General features: G+C 49.0%; 1 protein-coding gene and 1 long non-coding RNA gene across 6 annotated transcripts in view; one reads left to right on the forward strand and one right to left on the reverse strand.

The window, feature by feature from the left end:
• The window catches only part of LOC126535663 (glutaminyl-peptide cyclotransferase-like), a 107,982-nt gene that overhangs the window by 58,930 nt on the left and 24,457 nt on the right, over positions 1-24,595 (forward strand). For all 5 annotated transcript variants that reach the window (XM_072289175.1, XM_050182472.3, XM_072289174.1 and 2 more), the window contains one exon: positions 22-207. In XM_072289175.1, the coding sequence (XP_072145276.1) occupies positions 22-207 (186 nt within the window). The remainder of the gene's footprint in view (positions 1-21; positions 208-24,595) is intronic.
• Positions 12,122-24,147, reverse strand: LOC129385992 (uncharacterized). Its single transcript, XR_008613456.2, has 5 exons — positions 23,093-24,147; positions 14,927-15,141; positions 14,303-14,413; positions 13,042-13,156; positions 12,122-12,625 (listed from the first exon to the last, which is right to left on the reverse strand). It is a non-coding gene; the product is annotated as an uncharacterized lncRNA (long non-coding RNA).

Raw genomic sequence — 24,595 nt, forward strand, 5'->3', positions numbered from 1 at the left:
CGACCTGTTCACTGTGTGCAGGGTGATGGCCTGACCCTGCAGTTCATCTTCTTCGATGGTGAGGAGGCATTTGTGCGCTGGAGCTCGAGCGACTCCCTCTACGGCTCGCGCCACTTGGCGTCCTTGTGGCATCGCAACAGTACCCAGGGTTACAACCTCGAGGGTTGCTTGCCTCGCTCTGACATCACCACCCAGATCGATCGCATGGTCAGTTCAGCATTTCACCCTTGACCTGGCTGCCACTGGTCATATTGTTACGTGTACAGAAACACAGCCCAAGACTTATTTACGTTGTACAGCGTAGACTGCTTATATTGTAAGTCGCCGGAGTCGCAAATATACACACTATAACCAAACATTTTTCAAAAGCTACACATGTGCAAAACATGTAGACCAAGCAGCTGTGCATATGCAAGAATTGAAGCATGTGACCCAGATGTTTGCATTCATTTAAATATACAAATGCTGAAAGGTTAATGTTCATGAACTTGCAGTCTTGGCATGGAGCAATGATATAGAAGAAAGTACTGTGTTTACACGATTCTAATGCACCGTCGATTGTAATGCGCACCCATTTGCCACGAACTAAAAAAAAGAAAACTTCTTTACAGTGCCACCCACCTCAATATTTCATACGAAAATAAAACTTTCTTTATTTTAGAAAAACAAAGCTTTACTCCCAATGCACTAAAGTTACGACAAATAAAGTCCCAGTTTCGCCTGAAAGGCGAAGCATCGAATGCGATAGCAAATTATTAGACAGCTACACTAAAAGTAAGGATAGTAGTTTTGTCGGCCGTATAAACTTTTAAACATTCATTTAGTAACTAAATTAACAAGCATGGTGTCACGCGTAGCAGGAGAGAGCGAATTGACCTTTGTGCAGCCTCTTGCTTCAATGTGAACTAAGCAACGATAACACAGCATGGTGCACCTAGATGTATAGACTGTCTCCATCGCAGATCGCTTTCAAGATAGGGGCCGCGCAGTCGTGCCTACGCAGCAGCTGCCAGAGTAGAATGCCTCTCCTGCTTACGCCAGTCCCGTAGGCAAGTTTCGGGAACTTCGAATGCCCATGATGCAGCCCGATTTCCACCTGTCTCTACACGCGTGATCAATTTCCTTTTAAGAGGGGAGGCTACCCTGGAGACCGAACTTTCTTATTTTTAAAGATATCCGGGTGAAACTTTCAGGGTACGTTCACACCACCGAACTATGAGGAACTAGTTTCATGAAGGTGTGTTCCCTACAGAAAGGGCTAATGTGGAGCGACTTCAAAGCAAGCAGGTGCTGGCTATCAAATTTTATGAAAGGAAAAGGTTTTGCTCTTCAAAGGCGGACAGGGATACGGCAAAAATTGCCCGAAGAATATGAAGAGAAATTGCAGAGTTTTCAGCAGTACGTTTTGAAGTTGCACCATAGAAACGGCCACCACTTCGGACAGATTGGAAATGCCTTTTAGACACCGCTCTGCTTTGACATGCCTGCCACCATAACCGTTTAAAAGAAGGGTGCAAAGCAAGTGTGCATTTTGTCTTCCAGCCACGAAAAAAACTAGTCACCGCAGTGCTATGTTGCACTGCGGATGGGCACAAGCTGCCCCCGTATCTTCAAACGGAAGACGCTCCCGAAAGGAATCGTGTTTCTGAGTGGCGTGATTGGGCATGCAAATGAAAAAGGTTGGATGACCACGAACTTGGTCGCTGACTGGATTGATAATGATTGCCGGAAGAGACCCGCTGACAGTTTGGGTCTGTGTGGGATGCTTGTGCTCTACGAGTTCAGGTTCCACCTTGACTAGCGCATCAAGAACAAGCTGGCTGCATGCAACACCGACCTTGTCGTGATACCCGGCGGCATGACATCGCAGCTCCAGCCGCTCGATGTTTGCTTGAGCAAGCCAGTGAAAGATGCAATTCGGGTGCTCTACACCGAATGGCTTGTCAGTGGCTGCCACGAATTCATGCCCGCCAATAAAATGAAGATTGCCTCGCTGCAGGACTTTGCTGGATGGGTGAAAGATGCATGGTGCACGATCCCATCTGCCATAGTCAACAAGGCCTTTAAAAAGTGTGTGGGATTTCGAATGCCATGGACGGCACCGAGGATGAAATGCTTTGGTCTGTTGATAGTGATAAGGAGTTGTCTGATAGCGAAGACGAGTGATATCTACTGCCCCACGCGAGTCGTATCGGCGCAGTGAACATCTTGGTGGCAAGGTACGCCATTTGTGTTTTTATTCATCGCAACTTTAGTGTATTGGGAATGTATACATTCTTTCCAAATGAGAGAAAATAGTATTTCTATATGAAAGCATGAGGTGTGCGGTATTGTACTCTTTTTCTTTTTGGTCATGGAAAATAAATCATGGCAATTACAATCGAGGGCGCTTTAGAATTGAGTAAATACGGTTATTGAATTAAAGAAATAAATTAATGGTAGTGAAAGTGGATGAAAAAACTTGCTGCAGGTGGGGAACAATCCCTCGTCTTCGCATTACGCGTGTGCACGCGTAATACAAAGACGTGGGATTATTCCCCACCTGCAGAAAGTTGTTTTTTCATCCACTTTCATTGCCATTAATTTATCATTTCTTTAATTCAGTTAGTAAGTACAATTTTCCTTATGTTTTCCTTGGTGTCTTTGTTTGTTGGCTTCTCATGATATGATCAATAAATATTGGGCCCCTCGGTTAACCACCTTTCTTCCAGTACCTTTAGTGATGACATATAAGATTGAAAGCAAGCTAAAAATAAGTGTGTTTTCAAAGCGTCTGCCATGATTTGCTTGTTGCTGCTGTCATCACACAGATGCCCTGTGTACCAAATGTAGCACTACAAATGTGCTATTTGTAGCACATTGTAGCACAATACAAATAGCACAAATGTGCTATTTGTAGCTATTTCCAGTGACATGTAAATGAAAGCACTAGAGGGAAACTGCACCTTTCTGTATTATTTGGACCTTCAACATACAGACCTTTCCTTTTTTTTTAAATTATGGGGTTTTACGTGCCAAAACCACTTTCTGATTATGAGGCACGCCGTAGTGGAGGACTCCGGAAATTTCGACCACTTGGGGCTCTTTAACGTGCACCTAAATCTAAGTACACAGGTGTTTTCACATCTCGCCTCCATCAAAATGCGGCTGCCGTGACCGGGATTCGATCCCGCGACCTCGTGCTCAGCAGCCCAACACCATAGCCACTGAGGAACCACGGCAGGTATACAGACCTTTCTTACAGTAACACTTGTTTGTGTACACATCATGTGCGACCGTCTCTACATTAAAGAAATGTGATAACCGTGAGTACTGCAGTAGTTGAGACATCACACACACACGTTGAAATAAATATCGTGCCATCTTGTGCTTGCATCTGAAACATTCAGAGGTGTCATAAAATATCACAGGTAATGGCAGGCATTGTTTAAGAAAACTGTTGTGCACTGCACGAGTACGCAGAAATAGCAATCAGCTTAAAATGCACCAGAAAAAAAATGTACAGGTGCATAAATCATCACGCACCAACAGAACTATATAGGTACATCACTACATATGAAAGGAACATGCTGTCATGGAGTTCCACACAGCAAAAAGAGCCATAACATCATACTTTCACATTCACTAAGAGAAACTGCTGCATAAATATTGCACACGAACTACACTACAAGGGCTAAACATACAAGAGATTACAACTTGTCAAGGATGACAGAATGAAAAAAAAATACATGTGGCAATGAAACAGTTGTCCAAGAAAAGAAAGAGACATTCAAGCTCTGTATGCCGCTACAAAAACTTATGAAAATGTAACAAACAACCATAATATACACATTATAAATGAAATGAAGGAGCATAGGCAAGGAATTTTAATCACTTTTCTTGTGTGTTCATAGGCTGCTTCCAACGTTAAATTAATGTCCGAATTCCTCCGCCATTCAACAACCGATTGTCACCATTTGACAAAACAATATGAAATTGTAGAATAATTGCAATAATGTTACCTCGTGCTTAAATTGACATGACAACGACTACGCACCTTGAAATTTCAGTGCCACAGTCAGAATGCCCGCACCACCAGGCTTACTGGCGCTTGTACAGGTGAGCCTGATGGTGTGGACGCTCTTATTGCAGAAGTATAAATTCGAGCAAAAATTCATGCTGCATTGGCTACGCTACTTGTGGTTGCATTAAAGGGTGACTTTAGCAATTATTTCTTAGAAACTAGCAATATTTGGCTTTCATATTGCTACAAGGCGCTGCAGGAGCGAACGATGATAAGAGGACAGACGAAGACAACGATCGCCGATAGTCATGCGCACAGGCTCCATATTGTATGCCTGTCTTCTGCCCATTGTATATGTCATGTAAATATATTGTCAAGCATCTTTTCTCCCTGTAACAATATCATTACTACATCAACAAATTTTAAGTTAATAAAAAATGGTGGGAAATTTCTTGCCTATGCTCCCTTTCATTATCATGCGGGGCCTGAGAGGGGTGGGGGGCTTGGCTGCCACCATGGGCTGAAGTGCAGTCCACTTATAACAATATCAAGAATGAAAAATCTGATTGTTATAACCGATCATCGCTATATCTGGACTGCCACAAAAAAAAATTTTTGAAGAAAACTGCCGAACATACCTTCATAGCTCCGAAACCAAATTTTCCACCTACGATAAAAAAATTGATGTTGTAGAAAGAAGGCTGTGAAAATGAAAAGTTTATTTATACCTCTAAACAGCATGTGAAGAGTTAGGCACGCTGAAATAGTCTGAAATTCTGCACTTGCTTTTGCAGAAGTTTCAGGTTCACAACTGCGGTGTGCATTGATTGTGTCCAGCGGCTGCTTGAACAGTGCACCTATAATTTAGTGTGCGTGAAATCTGTGAGGGACTCTATACAGGCACTTTGCGTGAACATTGGGGTCGGTTTCAAAGATGGGCCACTGTCAATCTTGTCGCCTCCGTCGCACAACGCCGCCATCTGTCGCAACAACCATCGTGCCAGCGCAGATTCTTCGCAGGACGAGGCAGCGCTATCTGCACTCAGAAACTCCTCCATCGATGCGCCAGTAGCGACGTGCTCCCAGAGTTCGGTAATGTCAGCGGCTGCCACTGTGTTGGTTTCACACATGGGGGTTTCGGCCGGGCGCACAAATCTCGCCGTTTTCATTCACCGGCATGGTCACTGGTTCTAGCGTTCATGAACGTAGCGCTCACGGTTTTCAGAATCATCAATATCATTGACTGTGCGAGCTGGTACTGTGAGTTTTGCAAAATTTGCAGCTTCATCTCAAGCGACACAGCTTTGCACTTTGTCGGGGCACCTACCGCTGCTTCCGTGGCGCATTTCTGTGCTCGCTGAGGGAGAGCGAAAGGTTGTAAAAAGGGAGCACAGGCACGATTCGCTTCTAGGTTTTTGTTTGTTTGTTTTCTTTTTTGCTCTGGACACTCGCCGGCAACGCAGACGCGAAGCAGCTGGCACCAACTTGCGATGCTCTCCGTGGCTTTCGCAATCAGCGCGCCAGCGGGATTTGCTGCATGGTAATGGTGGCAGTACGAACTCGCTAGGCAAACTTTTCACCCCGTCTCGATTAAGGGAAGCTTAGCAAAGCAAATTTCTTGTTTATCCGGCATGGAAAACGCTGCCCAAAAGGTAGAATTTCAATCGTTATATTCGATATGTGGTGAATAAGATATTATATATGTTGTTTTTTTCTCATAGTTCTAATGCGTAAGTTGATACTCTGAAGTCAACTCATCGTTATAATCGATATATCGTTATATGTGGTATCGTTATAAGTGGGCTGCAGTGTAGTGCAGCCAGCAGCAGTTGAAGCAGGCGCTGGGTGATCTCGTGCGACCGACGCTCCAGTTCAAGGCGCTGCTGCTGGACTTCACGGAAACCTCGCACTTCTTGTGGCCAATCTGCTCCCTCAGTTGCCACAGGCTTTCCACATGTGCCTCATGGTGCTGTTTGCAAAGATGTGCATTTAGTTTAATTACAGAAGGTCAGTAACAAGGCCTTGGTGCGCTGTATTCATCCGCGTTTGCAGGCTATTGTCAATCTATATTGAAACACTGAAAATGTATTTCTGGCCCATCGATATTGTGCTGGCCACTTTCATTAACATGTCTTAAATGGCTTGAACATGACATGACTTCTTCCTTTTAGCCACCTGAGTGCTTAGACATTGCCAGTTATTATGTCATGTATATGTGGACAAGGAATGGTCATCACAGCACTGCATGTACTGTCACGATCCGCCTGGGTTCGTGAACGAGGGAGGGCTTGAGGCATCCTCCGTTACACAGACGTCCCGCAGCGTAGTGGCGATGAACAATGGCTGAGCAGCTATGCTCGTCGGTGTTTATTTGGTGCGTAACCAATGTTGCCCACCAAGCCTGGTGGGCTAACGAAGATTATGCCCCGGGGGGGGGGTCACATGCTTGTTACACCCCTTACCCCCAGTTTGTTTGGTTGATACAAACAAAATACATTCAGGCTCAATGTATAAGGCTCTGCCGCCATCCCAACCGGGTCGACGGTGCCTGCTGTCCAGGCGAGCATTGGTCTAGCGGCCTCTGTGGTCGAGTACTGCCTGGGCGTCGGCGTTGACGGGCCGGGTGTGGCAACGCTGGGTGCTGCCTGAACCAGCCTCGCTCCATCCGGAGGGTCCGCAGTGGCCGTACTTGACACCGGCCCAACAGGTGCTGCACCACTGACAACGCTTGCCACCTCCGAGGTGGGTGGTGCTTCTCTGGAAGCGACTAGTGTTGCCGCTGGTCCTCCTGCTGCTGGTCCTCCTGCCGCTAGTCCTCCTGCGGGCTGGACTTCTGAAGCGGCAGTTGAGGGGGTGCTAGCCAGGTCCCGAGGCGAGGCCAACATGGTCGATGTGTCGGTGCCACATGGTCCCGTCCGGCATGCGGACGAGCAGCAATGAAGCGCTGGCAGGAGATACAACCTGTCCAGCTGACCAGGGTGGGACAGGATGGAAGTTCATGGGGAGGACAAGCTCCTGACTCTGGCAAAGGTCCGGGGCGGCACCTTCAGTCAGCAGCCAACTTCTGCTTCAGCTGCTTCAGGAGTGCTGTGGACTGGAAGTCCGAATGCAAGACATCCAAGGGTGTCTTGACCATCCGACCCAGCAGGAGCTCACAAGGGGCACGGCCAGTGACATCGTAGGGCGTGGTCCGGTACCGAAACAGTACCCGGGCACCTGCGTCCGGAAATCCCCAGATTGGCTGTTCTTGAGCTTGTCCTTGATGGTCTGCACCACCTGCTCGGCTGCACCGTTTGAAGCAAAGTGGTACGGCGGAACCATCATTCGGATTCCGTTCTTCGTCAGCCAGGCCAGGTATTCTGTGCTGGCGAAAGCAGGGCTATTGTCAGACACGATGACGTCTGCCAACCCCTGGGCAGCGAAGACCTGTCGCAGCGCCGCAGTGGTCATGCCTGCTGCTAAAGTGGCGACAGGCAGAACCTTCAAGTTTACGCGTGCGCCCCTGACCTTTCTCTGGATCGCACCTCGCCGTCAAAGCGGCAGTCGCTCGCTAGTACTTTCGCAGCAGCCTTGACAGTCAGAGCTGTGACCCCTAACCCGCGGTTCGCAGTAAGTTGCGACCACGGCGGATTCAGGCCAGGGGGCAGGATGAGTCTTTGACTTAAGGTGTTTATTCACCTTATAGTTACAGTACCAACAGAACAACAACAGCAAACACAAACACAAGACCACAGCGGCGGAGCGTTCCACACTTCTGAGGCGAAAGAAACTGCACAATGTTGGAAACCACAAGAAAGGCTGATAAGGGTTCAGCTCACCCAAACTGGATCCGCACTCAGGCCCTGGGGCAGTCAGTTGCTCACGAAGGCTGAGTGCTGCAGGGGGACGACGTGCAGCAGTCTCAGTGGATGAATTGAGATGTGGCCAGTTGCAAGCTCCTCAGCCGAAAGCTAAAGACACATCAGGTGAATAGTGCATCTTCCCAAGCAGCGTCGAGCTGTGGCGTCGAGACCAGGCACGATGAGAAGCTGGAGCGGCAAACATGCCCTTTCCCTGCTACCCTCCGCGAGTGAGCACGTGATTATCGCGTGATAACCGCTCCGGACATATCAGGATGCGCGTGCGATCCCACAACCACCACCAGGAAGTAATGACCCTTAAAGGGCGCCCAAAAATCCACATGCAGGCAGGACCAGGGTATGTGTGGGAATGGCCAGGGGTTATTTTCACATAACGTGAGGCCAGCTGATGCTCCTGGCAGACTTAGCAGCTCTGCATCATGTCCTGGTCCAGGCCAAGCCACCAAACATGGTACAGGGCCACCATCTTGGTCTTTTCCACACTAGGATGACTTGTGTGCAGCAACTGCACAACCCTGGACTGGAGACGAGGGATCACCACCCTGGAACCCCACAGTAGGCAGCCCTGCTGCAGGCTCAGCTCGGCGGCCTTGTGGCTATTAACCCGCTGAACTGACTCCTCCCTATGAGACAACGCCTTGACCACCTGAGACAGGACTGGGTCTGGGCTGGTCGCCTGCGATACCGCAGATCTGGAGAATACCTCGGGGTACGAGTGCCCCAGTATGAACACTTCAGCAGGTTCTGGAACAGCTTGCAGGCGCCTCTGGCAGGGGCAGGCGGCTCGAGGCATGAGCAGGTCCCAGGTGCTTTTCCGGACAGTAAACCAGCTGGTAGCTGTCGGCTGCCGGCCATGAAGGCCTGCACGGGAACCGCCTGGTCAGACCCAGCAGTCCCAACAGCAGCTTGTGGTCCATGACCGGCTCGAACTTCCGGCCCCACAGTTACTTGTGGAAGCGTTGACCCCGAACATGAGGGCTAGGCCTTCCTTGTCCATCTGGCTGTAGCATTGCTCTGCAGCATGAAGCCGATGAGAACCAAATGACACGGCGTTCCTGGCCACTCTTGTTCCGGTGTGTCAGGACGACAGGCTTGGTCAGATCGAAGTGTACTAGCACTGGAGCCGTGGTGATTAGCTCCTTGCTGCGCTGGAAGGCCCGGTCCTGCTCCTTCCAGATCTATTGCTGACCATCTCGAAGCAGAAGATGGAGTGGCTGTAGATGCTCTGACAGGTTCGGCAGGAAACTCCGGTAGAAGTTGATGAGGCCGAGGTAGCTCTGAAGCGCCTTCTTATTCTGTGGCTTAGGTGCCTTGAGCACAGCATCAACCTTGCGGGGAGCCGGAGCTAGGCCTGCCTGGGAAATGACATGTCCCAGGTGCTCAACACTGGGGGCCAGTAAAATGCACTTTTCCAGCTTGAGCTTGAGACCGGCATCCTGCAGTTGTGCCTGGACATTCTGCAGATTTTGCAGGTGGTCCCCGCCATCGCTGCCAGTAACCAGAATGTCATCCAAGTACACCGCCACATGCCTCACGCCCCTGAAGAGGTTGTTCATTTCCCTCTGAAGAATGGCCGGGGCTGAAGTCACGGCAAACGGTAAGCATGTGTGCTGGAAGATGCCCGAAGTTGTTGATATTGTGACATACTTCTGGGAGGCATCCCGAAGCACCAGCTGCTGGTAAGCATCTCCGAAGTCGAGCTTCGTGAACTTCTGTCCACCGGAAAACGCTGAACAGAGATCTTCAATCCGGGGCAGTGGGTACTTCTCAATGGTAGCAGGGTTGATGGTAACCTTGAAATCCCCCCAGATCCTGACACTGCCGTCTCGCTTTAGGACTGGTACGATGGGAGCGGTCCGTTCAGGCGTCTTGACACGCACGAGGATGCCCTCTTGCCGTAACCGTTGCAGCTCCTGGGTGAACCCGTCCTTCAGGGCAAAACAGCAATGGGCAAGGCTTGAAAAAACGTGGCCGGGCTCCCACAGGTACATAGATGCCTGCCATTGAATGTGCCCACTCCTGGCTGGAACAGGGACTTGAACTCTGTCAGGAAGCTGGGAATGTCTTTCGCCACGTGCAGGCTGGCTTCCTGGTACTCTGGCAGACGAATGCCCAGTGCATGAATCCAGTTTTGGCCCAGCATCGTCGGTGACGACCCCTTAGTTAAGTAAAGGGGAAGGGTTGCCTCCCTGTTGCTAAAGTGAACGCTAACCTGTGCCTGACCCCGGACCTGGGAGAGCTGCCTGGAGTAACTGTGCACCATCACGCCCGAAGCCTCGACGGACACGCCGAGAAGGTACGCTTGAACATTTTCCCGGCTATGACTGACATGCTGGCCCCTGTGTCCAGCTCCATGGAAATGGGGTGCCTGCAGATTTCGACGGTCAGCGTGTATGGCGGCACAGACGATGGTACGAAGCCTGTGTGCCACATGTCAAAAACTGGCGGGTCCTCGGCCACAACGTGGAGCCTGGCTGCAGAAGAACTTGAGCCTGCTGCCGCACGCCCCCGCCGCATACCCTTGCGACGGCTACCCTGGTTGCGGGCTTGTGTGGAATCTGGGCTTGAACCAGGCTGCCCGCTGCTATCTGCTGTTCGTCGTCCCCCCTCGGCATACCTATGCCAGGTGCCCAGTTTTCCCGCATGTGAAGCATTGTGCTTGGGAGAACTGGCACTGTGAGTGGGAGTGGGCACCAATGCAGTGACTGCAGGTGGCACCCTTTGTTGCCAACTTGTTACACCGCTTCCGCTGATGGTGAGCCAGTCGCACATGTAACCATGCCGGCGCCCTTGGCAGCAGCTTCCATCACCAGTGCTGCCTTCACGGCGTCGTCCAGCGAGGGGTCTGGTAACTCTAGGAGTCCCGTCTGCATGGCAGGGTTGTTTACGCCGCAGACGAAACAGTCCCGGAGCAATGTGTCCAGCTTGTCCCCGAAGGCGCAGGCACTCGCTAACCCGCGTAGCGCAGCGACGAACTGCCCAAGAGTCTCTCCTTCCTGGCGGCTCCAGATGTTGAAGTGGAAACGCTCCATTAGTGTGCCGGGTTGAAATGCAAGCGCAGTATGCGAGCAGCTCACCCAGCGTCTTAACATGCGGCGCGGCTGGCTTGAGAAGGTCGAGCAGGAGACTGAAGACGCGGGGCCCACAGCTGGCCAGAAAAATGTCCCGCTGTTTGGCCTGGGGTGTGTCGTTTGCCCAGAAGAACACGTGGACTTGCTTGTTACACTTTTGGTGTCCCTTTAAGCAAAGATGGCATTCTTAACCTTTTGTGTAAACTTGTATAAAAATCACCAGGTTCTGACAATATATCTAACGTTTCTTTTAACAGATATGTGATCTGGGTGGCAGAGTATCTATATAAAATATATACAACCTCCTTAGAATCTTCTGTAATACCAGGCAACTAGTGCTGGATATCCATTAGAATTAAACTACAGACCAGTTTCCCTAACATCCACAATTTGTAAGCTGTTAGAACGTATTATATTTAAGGCAATTATGATACATCTAGAAAATAACCAACTGCTTCATGACAATCAACATGGCTTTAGGTCCGGTCTGTCCAATGCAGTTCAGCTAGCCGAGAAAACTAATGATTTCGTAAATTCACTAAATATGAAGAGTCATATTGAGGCAGTGTTTTTAGACTTTTATTATAAAGTATTTGATGTTGTTCCGCATGATGATTTAGTAACTAAATTGCTTGCTATTGGTATTGAACACAACATTGTTTGCTGGATAGCATGCTACTTAGCTTCGAGGAAACAATGTGTGGCTGTTAATTCGGAGACCAGCTTCGGAGACCAGCTGGTCTCCGAAGGTGCAGGCACTCGCTAACGCTCTTGCACAGCAACGAACTGCCGAAGAGTCTTTCCTTCCCGGCGGCTCTGGTTGTTGAAGCAGAAATTCTTAATTAGTGTGAACGGTGCTAAGCTGAAATTCGAGCGCCGTTTGGTGAGCAGCTCACTCTTTAACATGCTGTGTGGCTGGCTTGAGAAGGTCAAGCAGGAGACTGAAGACACGGGTTCCACAGCTGGCCAGAAAAATGTTCCGCTGTTTGGCCTCGGGTGTGTCATTTGCCCGGAAGAACAGGTGGACTTGCTCCTCGTCGACTGGCCAGGCGGACCCATCTCCCTCGAACGGCTCGAGCCTTCCGTACAGCGGCATGGCGACAGGAACGAGGGGGGTGTTTCGCCACTCATGGCAGCATGGGTCGATACATGGGCACTCGTCGCCAGTGTCCCAATCAGTCCGGGTTCGTGAACGAGGACGGGCTTGAGGCACCCTCCGTTAGGCAGACGCTCCACAGCGTGGTGGTGCCGAACAATGACTGACTGCCAAGCAGCTGTGCTCATCGGTGTTTATTTGGTGCTGTGACCAATGTTGCCCACCGAGCCTGGCGGGCTAACGAAGATTATGCCCATGGGCACGTCACATGCTTGTTACAGTACACTTTATGCTTGTTTCTGGTCGATACAATTACATAATACAAAGGGCACATGCAATTCAATACCATGCGCAAGAAAATGCATCTGTGGCTTTGCGCATAGCTGTCGGTTCTGCTCGAGCAACTGCTAGAGGAGGGTCGCCTCATCTTGGGCCTTCAACTCAGCTGACTGCTCCTGCCGGACGTACTCGGCAGTCTTCCTGCAAACGGTGTCTTCCAGCTCCTGCTGCTTCAGCTGTCTGCAGGGCGCCTACGGAGCTGGAAGTCCTAGGTGGGGCTGCGGCTGCTGAGGTGGCATCTGAGTATGTGGTGGCTCTTTATGCAAGATAAAAGCAAAGATTGCTCACTTACTGTTATCCGATCTACCTTCATTATCCTAGCCGGTCACTTTTAGACATCATTGTAGCTACATAGCTACAACAATAATACACAAAACAGCCACATAATTAGAGCAAGAAGATGCCATAGAAAGTTGCTGGTAACAGTAACCTATAAGAAGCGCAAGGAATCTCTATCATAACATAATATCTTACAGCCAGTATCTATGACTCATGCTGAACAATACTGGCACCCACATCACATCATTTCTAGGCTTGCATTTCTGCTCCATGAATAAGAGCTGTAATGCATTCTGGACATAAAGGTGACAACAGGCACAGTGGAGTACTTCATAGCAAGATCATACAGCAACTGCAAACAATGCTACTACAAAAGCTAGGTCACTGCCTTACATGTAAGGCCACTCAGCCCAGCAACAGCAGCAGGGCTCGACATCACGAAGACGCTTGTTGCTGGTGTCTCTGTGAGGGAAGCGCTGGGCCCTGCTGCTTCCTCCGAGCTCGTGTCCTGCAGTAAGAATAGTGTTTAGAAAGTGAAAGTGAAAGTTTATTTTCTTTTCAACGAAAAGAGGGCACCAAGACATAAGGCAAGAGCCTGACAAGGTCCCGGTCACCCGTAAAACAGCTGGCATTGTGCACAAGCACTTCACAACAAATACACAATGAATTTCTAAAGTATTGTAAAAGCATGAAGCAGTAAGTTAACATGCACAAAATTTGTACAAGAAAAAAACAAATTGAATACACAACTTATCGTATGAGCGGTATAAAGATACCAATATCTTTTTTTTACAAACATAAAAATATCAGTCCTAAAACAGAAACAATATCACACAGCTTACAACATGTGCGTTATGGAAAAAACATTTGAAAGGTAGTAAAATAAATACAAATAAATACAAAGTATGTCGACTAAATAAATATCATTCCATTTGTTCCAATAGGTATTTTTTAATTGTAGATTTAAAACGTTTTTGTGGAAGGTAATATTCAGTTTCAAAGGGAAAGTTATTTATTACCGTGGGAATCTGGTAGCTTAGTGTTTGCTTGCTATAATTGGTGCGTGTGATAGGAACACGCTTACGTTTCGTCCGAAATGCATAACGGCTGCTGGAATTATCTGGACAAGAAAAGAATAATCTATGATGATGGATGTACTTAAGTAGACAGAAGTTGTATACTTCTTTTACTTTAAGGATGCCATATTTCTGAAATAGCGGTGACGTAGGTAAATCTGAAGGTCTGCCATGAAACCCCTCAATAGCACGCATAGCACGTTTCTGAATTGAAATTAGTTTGATGTAATTGCTGGATGTTGTAGTTCCCCATACAAGGATACAGTAAGATAACCTTGAGTACAGAAGTGCGTAATACATAGATATCTTTATCCAGGGGGGCAACAAATGAGATATCTTATACAAACAGCCGACTGTTTTACTTAAATCAGACATTAATTTGGTGGTATGAAAATTCCAAGACATTGTGAGCAGTGTGTGCAATGCACATCATTTACACAAGTTGCTACTCAGAGTACATAACCTGTATTATCGCTTGCACAAAAAGCAAAAAATGGCTGAAAACATTTTGCAACCTTGTGACAATTTGTGAGGCCATGGGTCACACAAAGAACACTTTTCAAATCCAATGTACGCACCTCGCTATTGGTGAAGAACTTGGGGGGGAGGGAACAAGCACCTTTCCTGTCCTCACGAGGACACCGAGGAGGCAGCCGTCGACGTCACCCACTTTTCCGCCTCCCGTAGCTCTGCAAACACAAGAACAACAACAATGTGAAACAATGTTATTGTCTGCATTATTAGAAAGCACACCTCCTCTTGCTTGCGGCCCTGGCCGCCTCTATATTTTTTTGGGGGGGGGGGCTTTATGAACCATCTTTGCCCAATAATTGCACCAGCAGCTGGTTGTTTTGACCGCTGGCCCCTGTGCTTTCAGAACCCCCGCGACCTCCTCCCACAGCTCGTTTTCTTTAGCAGCAGTCATACGTGGTGAGAGCTCTGTAGAAGCTCTCGCCAGGTATGGATGCTGCTCGATGAACTGCAGGAGAACAGCGGCCTGCTCCTTGGGAACCTGTGGCCCTAATGCCGCCATTTTGTCTTCCTTTTTAAACTTGGGAATTTTAGCGGGCCCGCAACACAGTAAAAAATTTAGAGGCAAACATTTTGTCTAAGCTGAGCGGCTGCATAAAGTGCTCACTTCCATTTTATTATTTTTACCTTTTTATACCTATAGTGTAAAAAAAGTTGAAGTCGCTACTCACATATACTGTTGTAGCAGCTTCTTTCTCGGAGCGTAACCGTCAGTGCAGGGGCACTTGACCGAGAAAGTATTACCGTTGCTGCGATCACTTTGACGAAGCTATTGTTCTGTTGTAATGGTGCCCTATTGAAAGGTACAGAGTGCCTTGACAGTTCTCGATCCACTATGTTCCAAAGTTTGTCCTCAGATGTTATGAATAATTCTTGTTGGCCCTTCCTAAAAAAAGAAATTATCCCATGTCATACAATACACGCAGTGAAAACCACGCGACAATGCAAGCACTACACGAGCAATATTTACCCACCTCACTCTTGTATCTCACAACTCCTGCAAGCAGCACCTGCAATTCTTCTCAGACGCAAGTATACTGCTGTGGGCCGCAATTAATTGTGCTGCATTACGGACACGCCCGGGGCAGTCAGCCTGTGTATGGACATGCTAAGGGCTGTCAGCTGTTTGGGTTCAACAGTGGCTGCCATTTGGCTGCGCTCAACGGCATGGATTGGATGCAGATCCGACAAATATGTGGCGACGACTTCAAAAATAGGAGCACTTGCGTTTGTATCTCTAAGCTGCGGCAGCTTTTGCATTTTAAGGTTACAGAATGAATTTGCTTTGCGCAGCTGGAAGTCCGCTTTTATTAAGTGTTGTTTATAAAATAAATTTGCTATACAGCCCCGGAAAAAGAGAAGGGAACACAAAAGAAACATCCAGCCAACGAAGGGAGCTTTTGATTGGACTATAAAAAAAAAAAAAAAATTCGTGCACACGCAACCTCCATTTTCAAAATCGCAGACGTCATGCAAAAAGGCATTGGCATAAAAAAAGTCATTTCTACAAAATCGCACTCTTTAAGAGCCAGAGAGAGACACCACCCATGCATTCAGTGCAAATCGTGTGCTGCTAGCAAGCAGCCTGCCACCAGAGCAAAGGCTTCTCAGTCGCCTAGGCAACTCAGGTGCACCCACATAATGCATACATGCGCTGCCACCACGGCTTTTTCTAAAGCAAAGTTTTCTTTGCCTTTTCCTTCGACTTTCAAATGCTGCTTCTACTGTTGCTGCCTTGCAAGCCGTGTCGGGGTGTGGTTCGGAGCGTGTATATGCATTGCAGGAACGTGGCAGAGAGGAAAGGCAATGTGAGAAACTCATTTCGACCTTTCTATTGCATCCCACAAAGCCCTCTGGAGCTACCTGGACGTCACCACAATTCCCCCTACTGCTGTAATTATCTTTGAGTCCCCGCAAGAACATTGCAGAAGCTGCGGCACTTACGTTTGTACTAACATGCGACAGTCCAGAGTGGAGGTAGGGAGAGGAGGCAGAGAATGGGTAGAACCGACGTAGTCACAAAGCAAGTGAATAACAGCCTTGCCACTTTATGCTCGTTGCAGCACGCTTATATTGGGGGAGCAATAGAGAGGGAAAAGGTTACGTAAGAAAGCAAGGAATCCCTACTTCTAGACATGGCAGCATTGCAGAAAACCTGGATAAATTTAAATTCAAATTATGGTACAGTTACATTTCTGCCATTTCTGATGAATAAACACCGCATGAATTTGTCAAGCACACAATTGACGGAGGTTGTGCAGACGCGAAGGTGCAATAAAGCACCCCAGCATCTAGACAACATTGCGGAAGCGGCTGCCCATAACATCAATACTGCTATATGCCCCGCAACAGCTTTGTGGCCATGGCATTGCTCGAAGTCACGTGTTCGATCACGACAGCAGCAGCAGCAGCATTTAGATGGGGGCAAAATGCCAAAACACCAGTGTACAGTCGCCAACCGATTTTTTGGACCTCACGAGGAACGAATAATAGTCCGAAAAATCGAACAGTCTGGAAACTTGTTCAGACAAACAAACGACTGTTTATTAGGCTTAGAGCGGCTTAAAAAAAATACCTAATTCCCTACCTCACACTGTGTCTTTAGGTGATTAGATTTGCTTGGATTTACGCAAAAGTGACATTGTTTCCATATACAGCCGACAAGAGCAGATGTGGCCATCTGTGTTAGCGAAGGTCGCCATGGACATCAAAGAAATAGCCACGTTTCTTCGTACCACTTGGCTCTCGTGAAGGCACAGGAGGTGGTGCCAATCGCACAAATGCGAACCCGCACAAACGCACACAAGGATGCGACAACATCCTCGAGACACACCTGCTCTGTGGACGCACCACATGGAAAATAGCAACCAAAACTAAAAAACATGGATCTCGCATTAAATGGTCATGGCGATAGTACTGACCGAAAAACAGAAAAAAGTGTCTGAAGATTATGGTACTCCCTAATGCTAAATATGAGTGCAGCTCAATACGTGTTTTCAGTTCGTGATATATTGAGGCAAAGAAGTTGAAATCGAAATCACCGCATCGACTGGAAGTGGGCCAGTGCTGTCAGTGCCTTTGCAGAGGGAGGGGCAGTATGGGATCACTGGCATGATGAGCGGCATCAGAGTCAGCTGTGGAAGAAGATGACGAAGGTGTGAGCAGTAGCTTAAGTGCGAGGAGCAGCATGGGAATGCTGGTATGATGAGCGGCATTGGGACCAGCTGTGGAAGAAGAAGACAATGAAGGTGCAAGCAGTGGCACGAGCACGAGGAGCAGTATGGGAACGCTGGCATGATGAGTGGCATCGGAGCCAGCTGTGAGAGAAGACCATGAAGGTGCAAGCAGTGGCACGAGCACGAGGGGTAGTATGGAAACACAGGCATGATGAGTGGCATCGGAGCTAGCTGTGGAAGAAGACGACAAAGGTGCGAGCAGTGGCACGAGCACGAAGAGTAGTATGGGAACGCTGGCATGATGAGTGGCATCGGAGCCAGCTGTGAGAGAAGACCATGAAGGTGCAAGCAGTGGCACGAGCACGAGGGGTAGTATGGAAACACAGGCATGATGAGTGGCATCGGAGCTAGCTGTAGAAGAAGACGACAAAGGTGCGAGCAATGGCACGAGCATGAGGAGCAGTATGGGAATGCTGGCATGATGAGTGGCATCGGAGCCAGCTGTGAGAGAAGACCATGAAGGTGCAAGCAGTGGCACAAGCACGAGGGGTAGTATGGAAACACAGGCACGATGAGTGGCATCGGAGCTAGCTGTGGAAGAAGACGACAAAGGTGCGAGCAGTGGCACGAGCACGAGGAGCAGTATGGGAACGCTGGCATGATGAGTGGCATCGGAGCCAGCTGTGAGAGAAGACCATGAAGGTGCAAGCAGTGGCACGAGCACGAGGGGTAGTATGGAAACACTGGCATGATGAGCGGCATCGGAGCCAGCTGTGGAAGAAGACGACGACAAAGGTGCGAGCAGTGGCACGAGCATGAGGAGCAGTATGGGAACGCTGGCATGATGAGTGGCATCGGAGCCAGCTGTGAGAGAAGACCATGAAGGTGCAAGCAGTGGCACGAGCACGAGGGGTAGTATGGAAACACTGGCATGATGAGCGGCATCGGAGCTAGCTGTGGAAGAAGACGACAAAGGTGCGAGCAGTGGCACGAGCACGAAGAGCAGTATGGGAATGCTGGCATGATGAGTGGCATCGGAGCCAGCTGTGAGAGAAGACCATGAAGGTGCAAGCAGTGGCACGAGCACGAGGGGTAGTATGGAAACACAGGCATGATGAGTGGCATCGGAGCTAGCTGTGGAAGAAGACGACAAAGGTGCGAGCAGTGGCACGAGCACGAGGAGCAGTATGGGAACGCTGGCATGATGAGTGGCATCGGAGCCAGCTGTGAGAGAAGACCATGAAGGTGCAAGCAGTGGCACGAGCACGAGGGGTAGTATGGAAACACTGGCATGATGAGCGGCATCGGAGCCAGCTGTGGAAGAAGACGACGACAAAGGTGCGAGCAGTGGCACGAGCACGAGGAGCAGTATGGGAACGCTGGCATGATGAGTGGCATCGGAGCCAGCTGTGAGAGAAGACCATGAAGGTGCAAGCAGTGGCACGAGCATGAGGGGTAGTATGGAAACACTGGCATGATGAGTGGCATCGGAGCTAGCTGTGGAAGAAGACGACAAAGGTGCGAGCAGTGGCACGAGCACGAAGAGCAGTATGGGAACGCTGGCATGATGAGTGGCATCGGAGCCAGCTGTGAGAGAAGACCATGAAGGTGCAAGCAGTGGCACGAGCACGAGGGGTAGTATGGAAACACAGGCATGATGAGTGGCATCGGAGCTAGCTGTGGAAGAAGACGACAAAGGTGCGAGCAGTGGCATGAGCACGAAGAGCAGTATGCGAATGCTGGCATGATGAGTGGCATCGGAGCCAGCTGTGAGAGAAGACCATGAAGGTGCAAGCAGTGGCACGAGCACGAGGGGTAGTATGGAAACACTGGCATGATGAGCGGCATCGGAGCCAGCTGTGGAAGAAGATGACGACAAAGGTGCGAGCAGTGGCACGAGCACGAGGAGCAGTATGGGAACGCTGGCATGATGAGTGGCATCGGAACCAGCTGTGAAAGAAGACCATGAAGGTGCAAGCAGTGGCACGAGCACGAGGGGTAGTATGGAAACACTGGCATGATGAGCGGCATCGGAGCCAGCTGTGGAAGAAGAAGACGACAAAGGTGCGAGCAGTGGCACGAGCACGAGGAGCAGTATGGGAACGCTGGCATGGTGAGTGGCATCGGAGCCAGCTGTGAAAGAAGACCATGAAGGTGCAAGCAGTGGCACGAGCACGAGGGGTAGTATGGAAACACTGGCATGGTGAGTGGCATCGGAGCCAGCTGTGAAAGAAGACCATGAAGGTGCAAGCAGTGGCACGAGCTCGAGGAGTAGTATGGAGACACTGGCATGATGAGTGGCATCGGAGCCAGCGGTGGAAGAAGAGGACGACAAAGGTGCTAGCAGTGGAACGAGTACGAGGAGCAGTTTGGGAACGCTGGCATGATGAGTGGCATCGGAGCCAGCTGTGAGAGACGACCATGAAGGTGCAATCAGTGGCACGAGCACGAGGGGTAGTATGGAAACACTGGCATGATGAGTGGCATCGGAGCTAGCTGTGGAAGAAGACGACAAAGGTGCGAGCAGTGGCACGAGCACGAGGAGCAGCATGGGAACGCTGGAATGATGAGTGGCATCGGAGGCAGCTGTGAAAGAAGACCATGAAGGTGCAAGCAGTGGCATGAGCACGAGAGGTAGTATGGAAACACTGGCATGATAAACGGCATTGGAGCCAACTGTGGAAGAAGACGACAAAGGTGCGAGCAGTGGCACGAGCACGAGGAGCAGCATGGGAACGCTGGCATGATGAGTGGCATCAGAGGCAGCTGTGAGAGAAGACCATGAAGGTGCACGCAGTGGCACGAGCACGAGGGGTAGTATGGAAACACTGTCATGGTGAGTGGCATCAGAGCCAGCTGTGGAAGAAGACGACAAAGGTGCGAGCAGTGGCACGAGCACGAGGAGCAGCATGGGAACGCTGGCATGATGAGTGGCATCGGAGGCAGCTGTGAAAGAAGACCATGAAGGTGCAAGCAGTGGCACGAGCACGAGAGGTAGTATGGAAACACTGGCATGATAAACGGCATCGGAGCCAACTGTGGAAGAAGACGACAAAGGTGCGAGCAGTGGCACGAGCAAGAGGAGCAGCATGGGAACGCTGGCATGATGAGTGGCATCAGAGGCAGCTGTGAGAGAAGACCATGAAGGTGCACGCAGTGGCACGAGCACGAGGGGTAGTATGGAAACACTGGCATGGTGAGTGGCATCAGAGCCAGCTGTGGAAGAAGACGACAAAGGTGCGAGCAGTGGCACGAGCATGAGGGGCAGTATGCGAACGCTGGCATGATGAGTGGCATCGGAGCCAGCTGTGAGAGAAGACCATGAAGGTGCAAGCAGTGGCACGAGCACGAGGGGTAGTATGGAAACACAGGCATGACGAGCGGCATCAGAGCCAGCTGTGGAAGAAGACGACAGCAAAGGTGCGAGCAGTGGCACGATGTCAAAGGGTAGTATGGGAATGCTGGCATGATGAGTGGCATCGGAGCCAGCTGTGAAAGAAGACCATGAAGGTGCAAGCAGTGGCACGAGCATGAGGGGTAGTATGGAAACACTGGCATGATGAGCAGCATCGGAGCCAGCTGTGGAAGAAGACGACGACAAAGGTGCGAGCAGTGGCACGAGCACGAGGGGCAGTATGGGAACGCTGGCATGATGAGTGGCATCGGAGCCAGCTGTGAAAGAAGACCACGAAGGTGCAAGCAGTGGCACGAGCACGAGGGGTAGTATGGAAACACTGGCATGACGAGCGGCATCGGAGCCAGCTGTGGAAGAAGACGACAGCAAAGGTGCGAGCAGTGGCACGATGTCAGAGGGTAGTATGGGAATGCTGGCATGATGAGTGGCATCGGAGCCAGCTGTGAAAGAAGACCATGAAGGTGCAAGCAGTGGCACGAGCATGAGGGGTAGTATGGAAACACTGGCATGATGAGCAGCATCGGAGCCAGCCGTGGAAGAAGATGACGACGAATGCACGAGCAGTGGCACCAGTGAGAGGAGCAGTATGGGAACGCTGCCAAGATGAGTGGCATCGGAGCCAGCTGTGAAAGATAACAATGACGAATGCGAGCAATGGCACTAGCATGTTCGCGCGGTTACACCAAGGGATGCTGACGCTCAACCCAGGAACAGGCACCCCCTAAGAGCTGCGCTCTCAAAAGAAAAAGTGCCGCATTATAACTGGTATTTTGCCTTGCACGGATGCATTATAAGTAGTGTGCATATACGAGGGGGGACCCATAAATAACTGGAATTTCCTGATAAAACACGTGGACATTATTTTTTTTAATACAATGTTAATCACCCTCAATGTCCTCTCCATTAGTACTAATTCACTTGTCCAAACGTCATTCCATTGTTGGAGGCACATTACAAATTCAGCCTCTTTTATGCCTGCTAGCGCAGTCGTGACCAATTGCCAATCTAGCGCAGTCAATCTAGCGCAGTCATGACCGTATTGCCAATGTCGACTTTGTCGACATTGGCAATACGCTTGCATTTTAAGTCTTTTTTTTTATCTGACCAAACAGGAAGAAGTCCGCAGGAGCCATATCTGGCTAATGGCGCGTGTGGATCAAGGTAGTCGTCTGCGTTGAGGCCAAAAACCAGCGAACATCGAGGGCCGTGTGTGCGGGAACCGCTTACTGGAATTCCACAAGGCCTGACGTTCTCACGCCACACTTCTGTACAGCCGTTTCACCACCTCCAAATAGAACTATTGGTTGATGGTTTGGTTTTGAGAGACGAATTCTGAGTGTACGATCCTTTTGATGTCAAAAAGACAGATCAGCATCATCTTCCAATTCGATTTAACCTGACAAGCTATTTTTGGATGAGGCGAGCCAGATGTCTTCTATTGACTTGTCTGTTGTTTACTTTCTAGGTTGTACCCATAGCACCATGACGCATCGCCTGTGATGATTTCGTTGAAAAACTGTGGTTCGTCTGTGATTGCGTCCTTCATTGCACGACAGGCTTCCACGTGACAATTCCTTTGCTCTTTGATGAGAACTGTGGGCACAAACTTAGCAGCCACTTACCACATTGCCAAATCGTTGTGCAAAATGCACTCCAGGATAACCTGGATAAGTCTTCGAGTTGGTTGATTGTTCTGCGTCGATATTCCATGATGAGATCATGGATTTTGGCAATGTTGTCCTCAGCACTCTTGAAGGACGACCATAACAGGGTTGATCTTCAATGGTCATTCCCTCTTTTTTAAACAGAGCAAACCATTCGTACACTTGCGTTTTACTGAGAGGGTGTCCTTTTAAGCTGTTTGCATCATCAAAACAGTTTCCGCTGTATTCTTGCCGAGTAAGAAGCAAAACTTTGCAGCCACACATTGTTTGTGAGAATCTGCCATTTCTTCTTGTCATAAGTGCACTACAAACACACAAACAAAACTGCCAGAAAAATAACATGCGTCGGTGTCGGTTGACACCACTTGGCATACTGACTCAGCAGAGGTCCTCCCACAGTGCCCTACTCGCGAAACTTCGTACTACAAGTACACGATGCGCAGGAGTATGATTCTGGTTATTTTTGGGTCCTCCCTCGTGTATGGAGTTTTTTGGGAAGGTAAACGGGAGTCAGGAAGACCGCATTATAGCTGGTTCTGCGCTATAAGCAGTTATGTTATAAGTGGTCTGAACTGTATTTACATGTGTAGTGCAGCCAGAGATCAAGATGGAAACCGGCTCGCACTCAGAGCCCAGATGCCCCTCTTCATTTTCCTTTCCACCGGTCTCTTGCTCAGCTGGTCTTTAAGCATCTGTTGTATCGCAGCAGCATCATTGCACGAGGAGCTACTGGCTGCGGAAAACATAGGTGTGGCTTTCATGAAGAATTCATGCACAAGAAACAAGTGCCAACATGCGCAGCTAGCACTTGGTCTTCGTTTGAACACAGTTTATTGCGGAATAGCATAGAATGAGTGGCATTGCTGGAATTTAACAATCTTTTTTAAAAAGGAGCACTCAACTCAGTGCAGCAGAAGCCCTAAGAGAACGTCTCTGCATTTGTTATGTACAAAAATAAAGAAATAGGACTTGTGTCCTATTTTTCAAAAAGCAAAGGTTTGGTTTTGAGGGATGAATTCTGAGTGTACGATCCCTTTAATGTCAAAAAGACAGATCAGCATCATCTTCCAATTCGATTTAACCTGACAAGCTATTTTCGGATGACGTGAGCCGGATGTCTTCCATTGACTTGTCTGTTGTTTACTTTCTAGGTTGTACCCATAGCACCATGACTCATGAAACCAAACTTTGCTTTTCGGGGATGCGAATATCAGATCGTGAGAATTGTGATAGGTTTTGGAATGAGGTTTGCTTTCTTTTCCACAGCAACCCGAGAAAAGTGTTTTTCCCCTTTCTCTGCTGCTCTTAACCTCTATAGGTTTGAAGTCCTTACATTGTTCTGACGTATGTGACATACTAATGGTACATTTGACTGATCACTTTCAAGTACTGTAGAGCACTTTCATGGTACGGTGTACATTCGGCAGGCTGAAATTGTCTGCTCGGAACACATTCCACTGGTTCATTCAGAGCAGCATGCTCCAACTCCGAGTGTTCACAGGTGTTCTCGCCTTCAAGGTTGGAGCACAACGAAAATCCGACAGAATTTCAATGATGTTGCTCCTCCAATTGGTCTGAGCATGCTCTCTCTGGCCCCGATGTTGAGAGGCCTCTGCACTTGCACAAATCATGTCAAAGCCCAGTAATAGTCTATAATCAGCAATAATCTATATTGTTGTTTTATCCTTCAACTGCACCTCCACCCCTTTGAAGGAGTGCATCCCTACAAAAGAGGCTTAGAAACTGCACCTGATAAAACAGTTCGTCATTGAACCTGGTTCAGGCTGCACTCAGTGTGCCAGCCGACCTTATGATTCTAAGTTAAGCCTCCACTTGCACTAATCTTATTTAGCAGACACCTGTATGGGCTCCTGTAGTGTGTACTACAGTAAGCCCCTCCTTCACTGCACTCATCGAGACAGCACAAACAATAAACAATATTGCTGTAAATGGTAAAGAAAGCCTCGAAATCGCTGCAGCAGTGCCACAAAGACCTTCTAAAGCCACGTGAGGCACTGTGTGCATCATTTATTGATAGTGTCAATCCATATCGGGGGTCACTACAGGGAGGGTTAACTTTATAGT

Source organism: Dermacentor andersoni, chromosome 7 (assembly GCF_023375885.2).
Source record: "Dermacentor andersoni chromosome 7, qqDerAnde1_hic_scaffold, whole genome shotgun sequence".
NCBI classification, from domain to species: Eukaryota; Metazoa; Arthropoda; class Arachnida; order Ixodida; family Ixodidae; genus Dermacentor; species Dermacentor andersoni.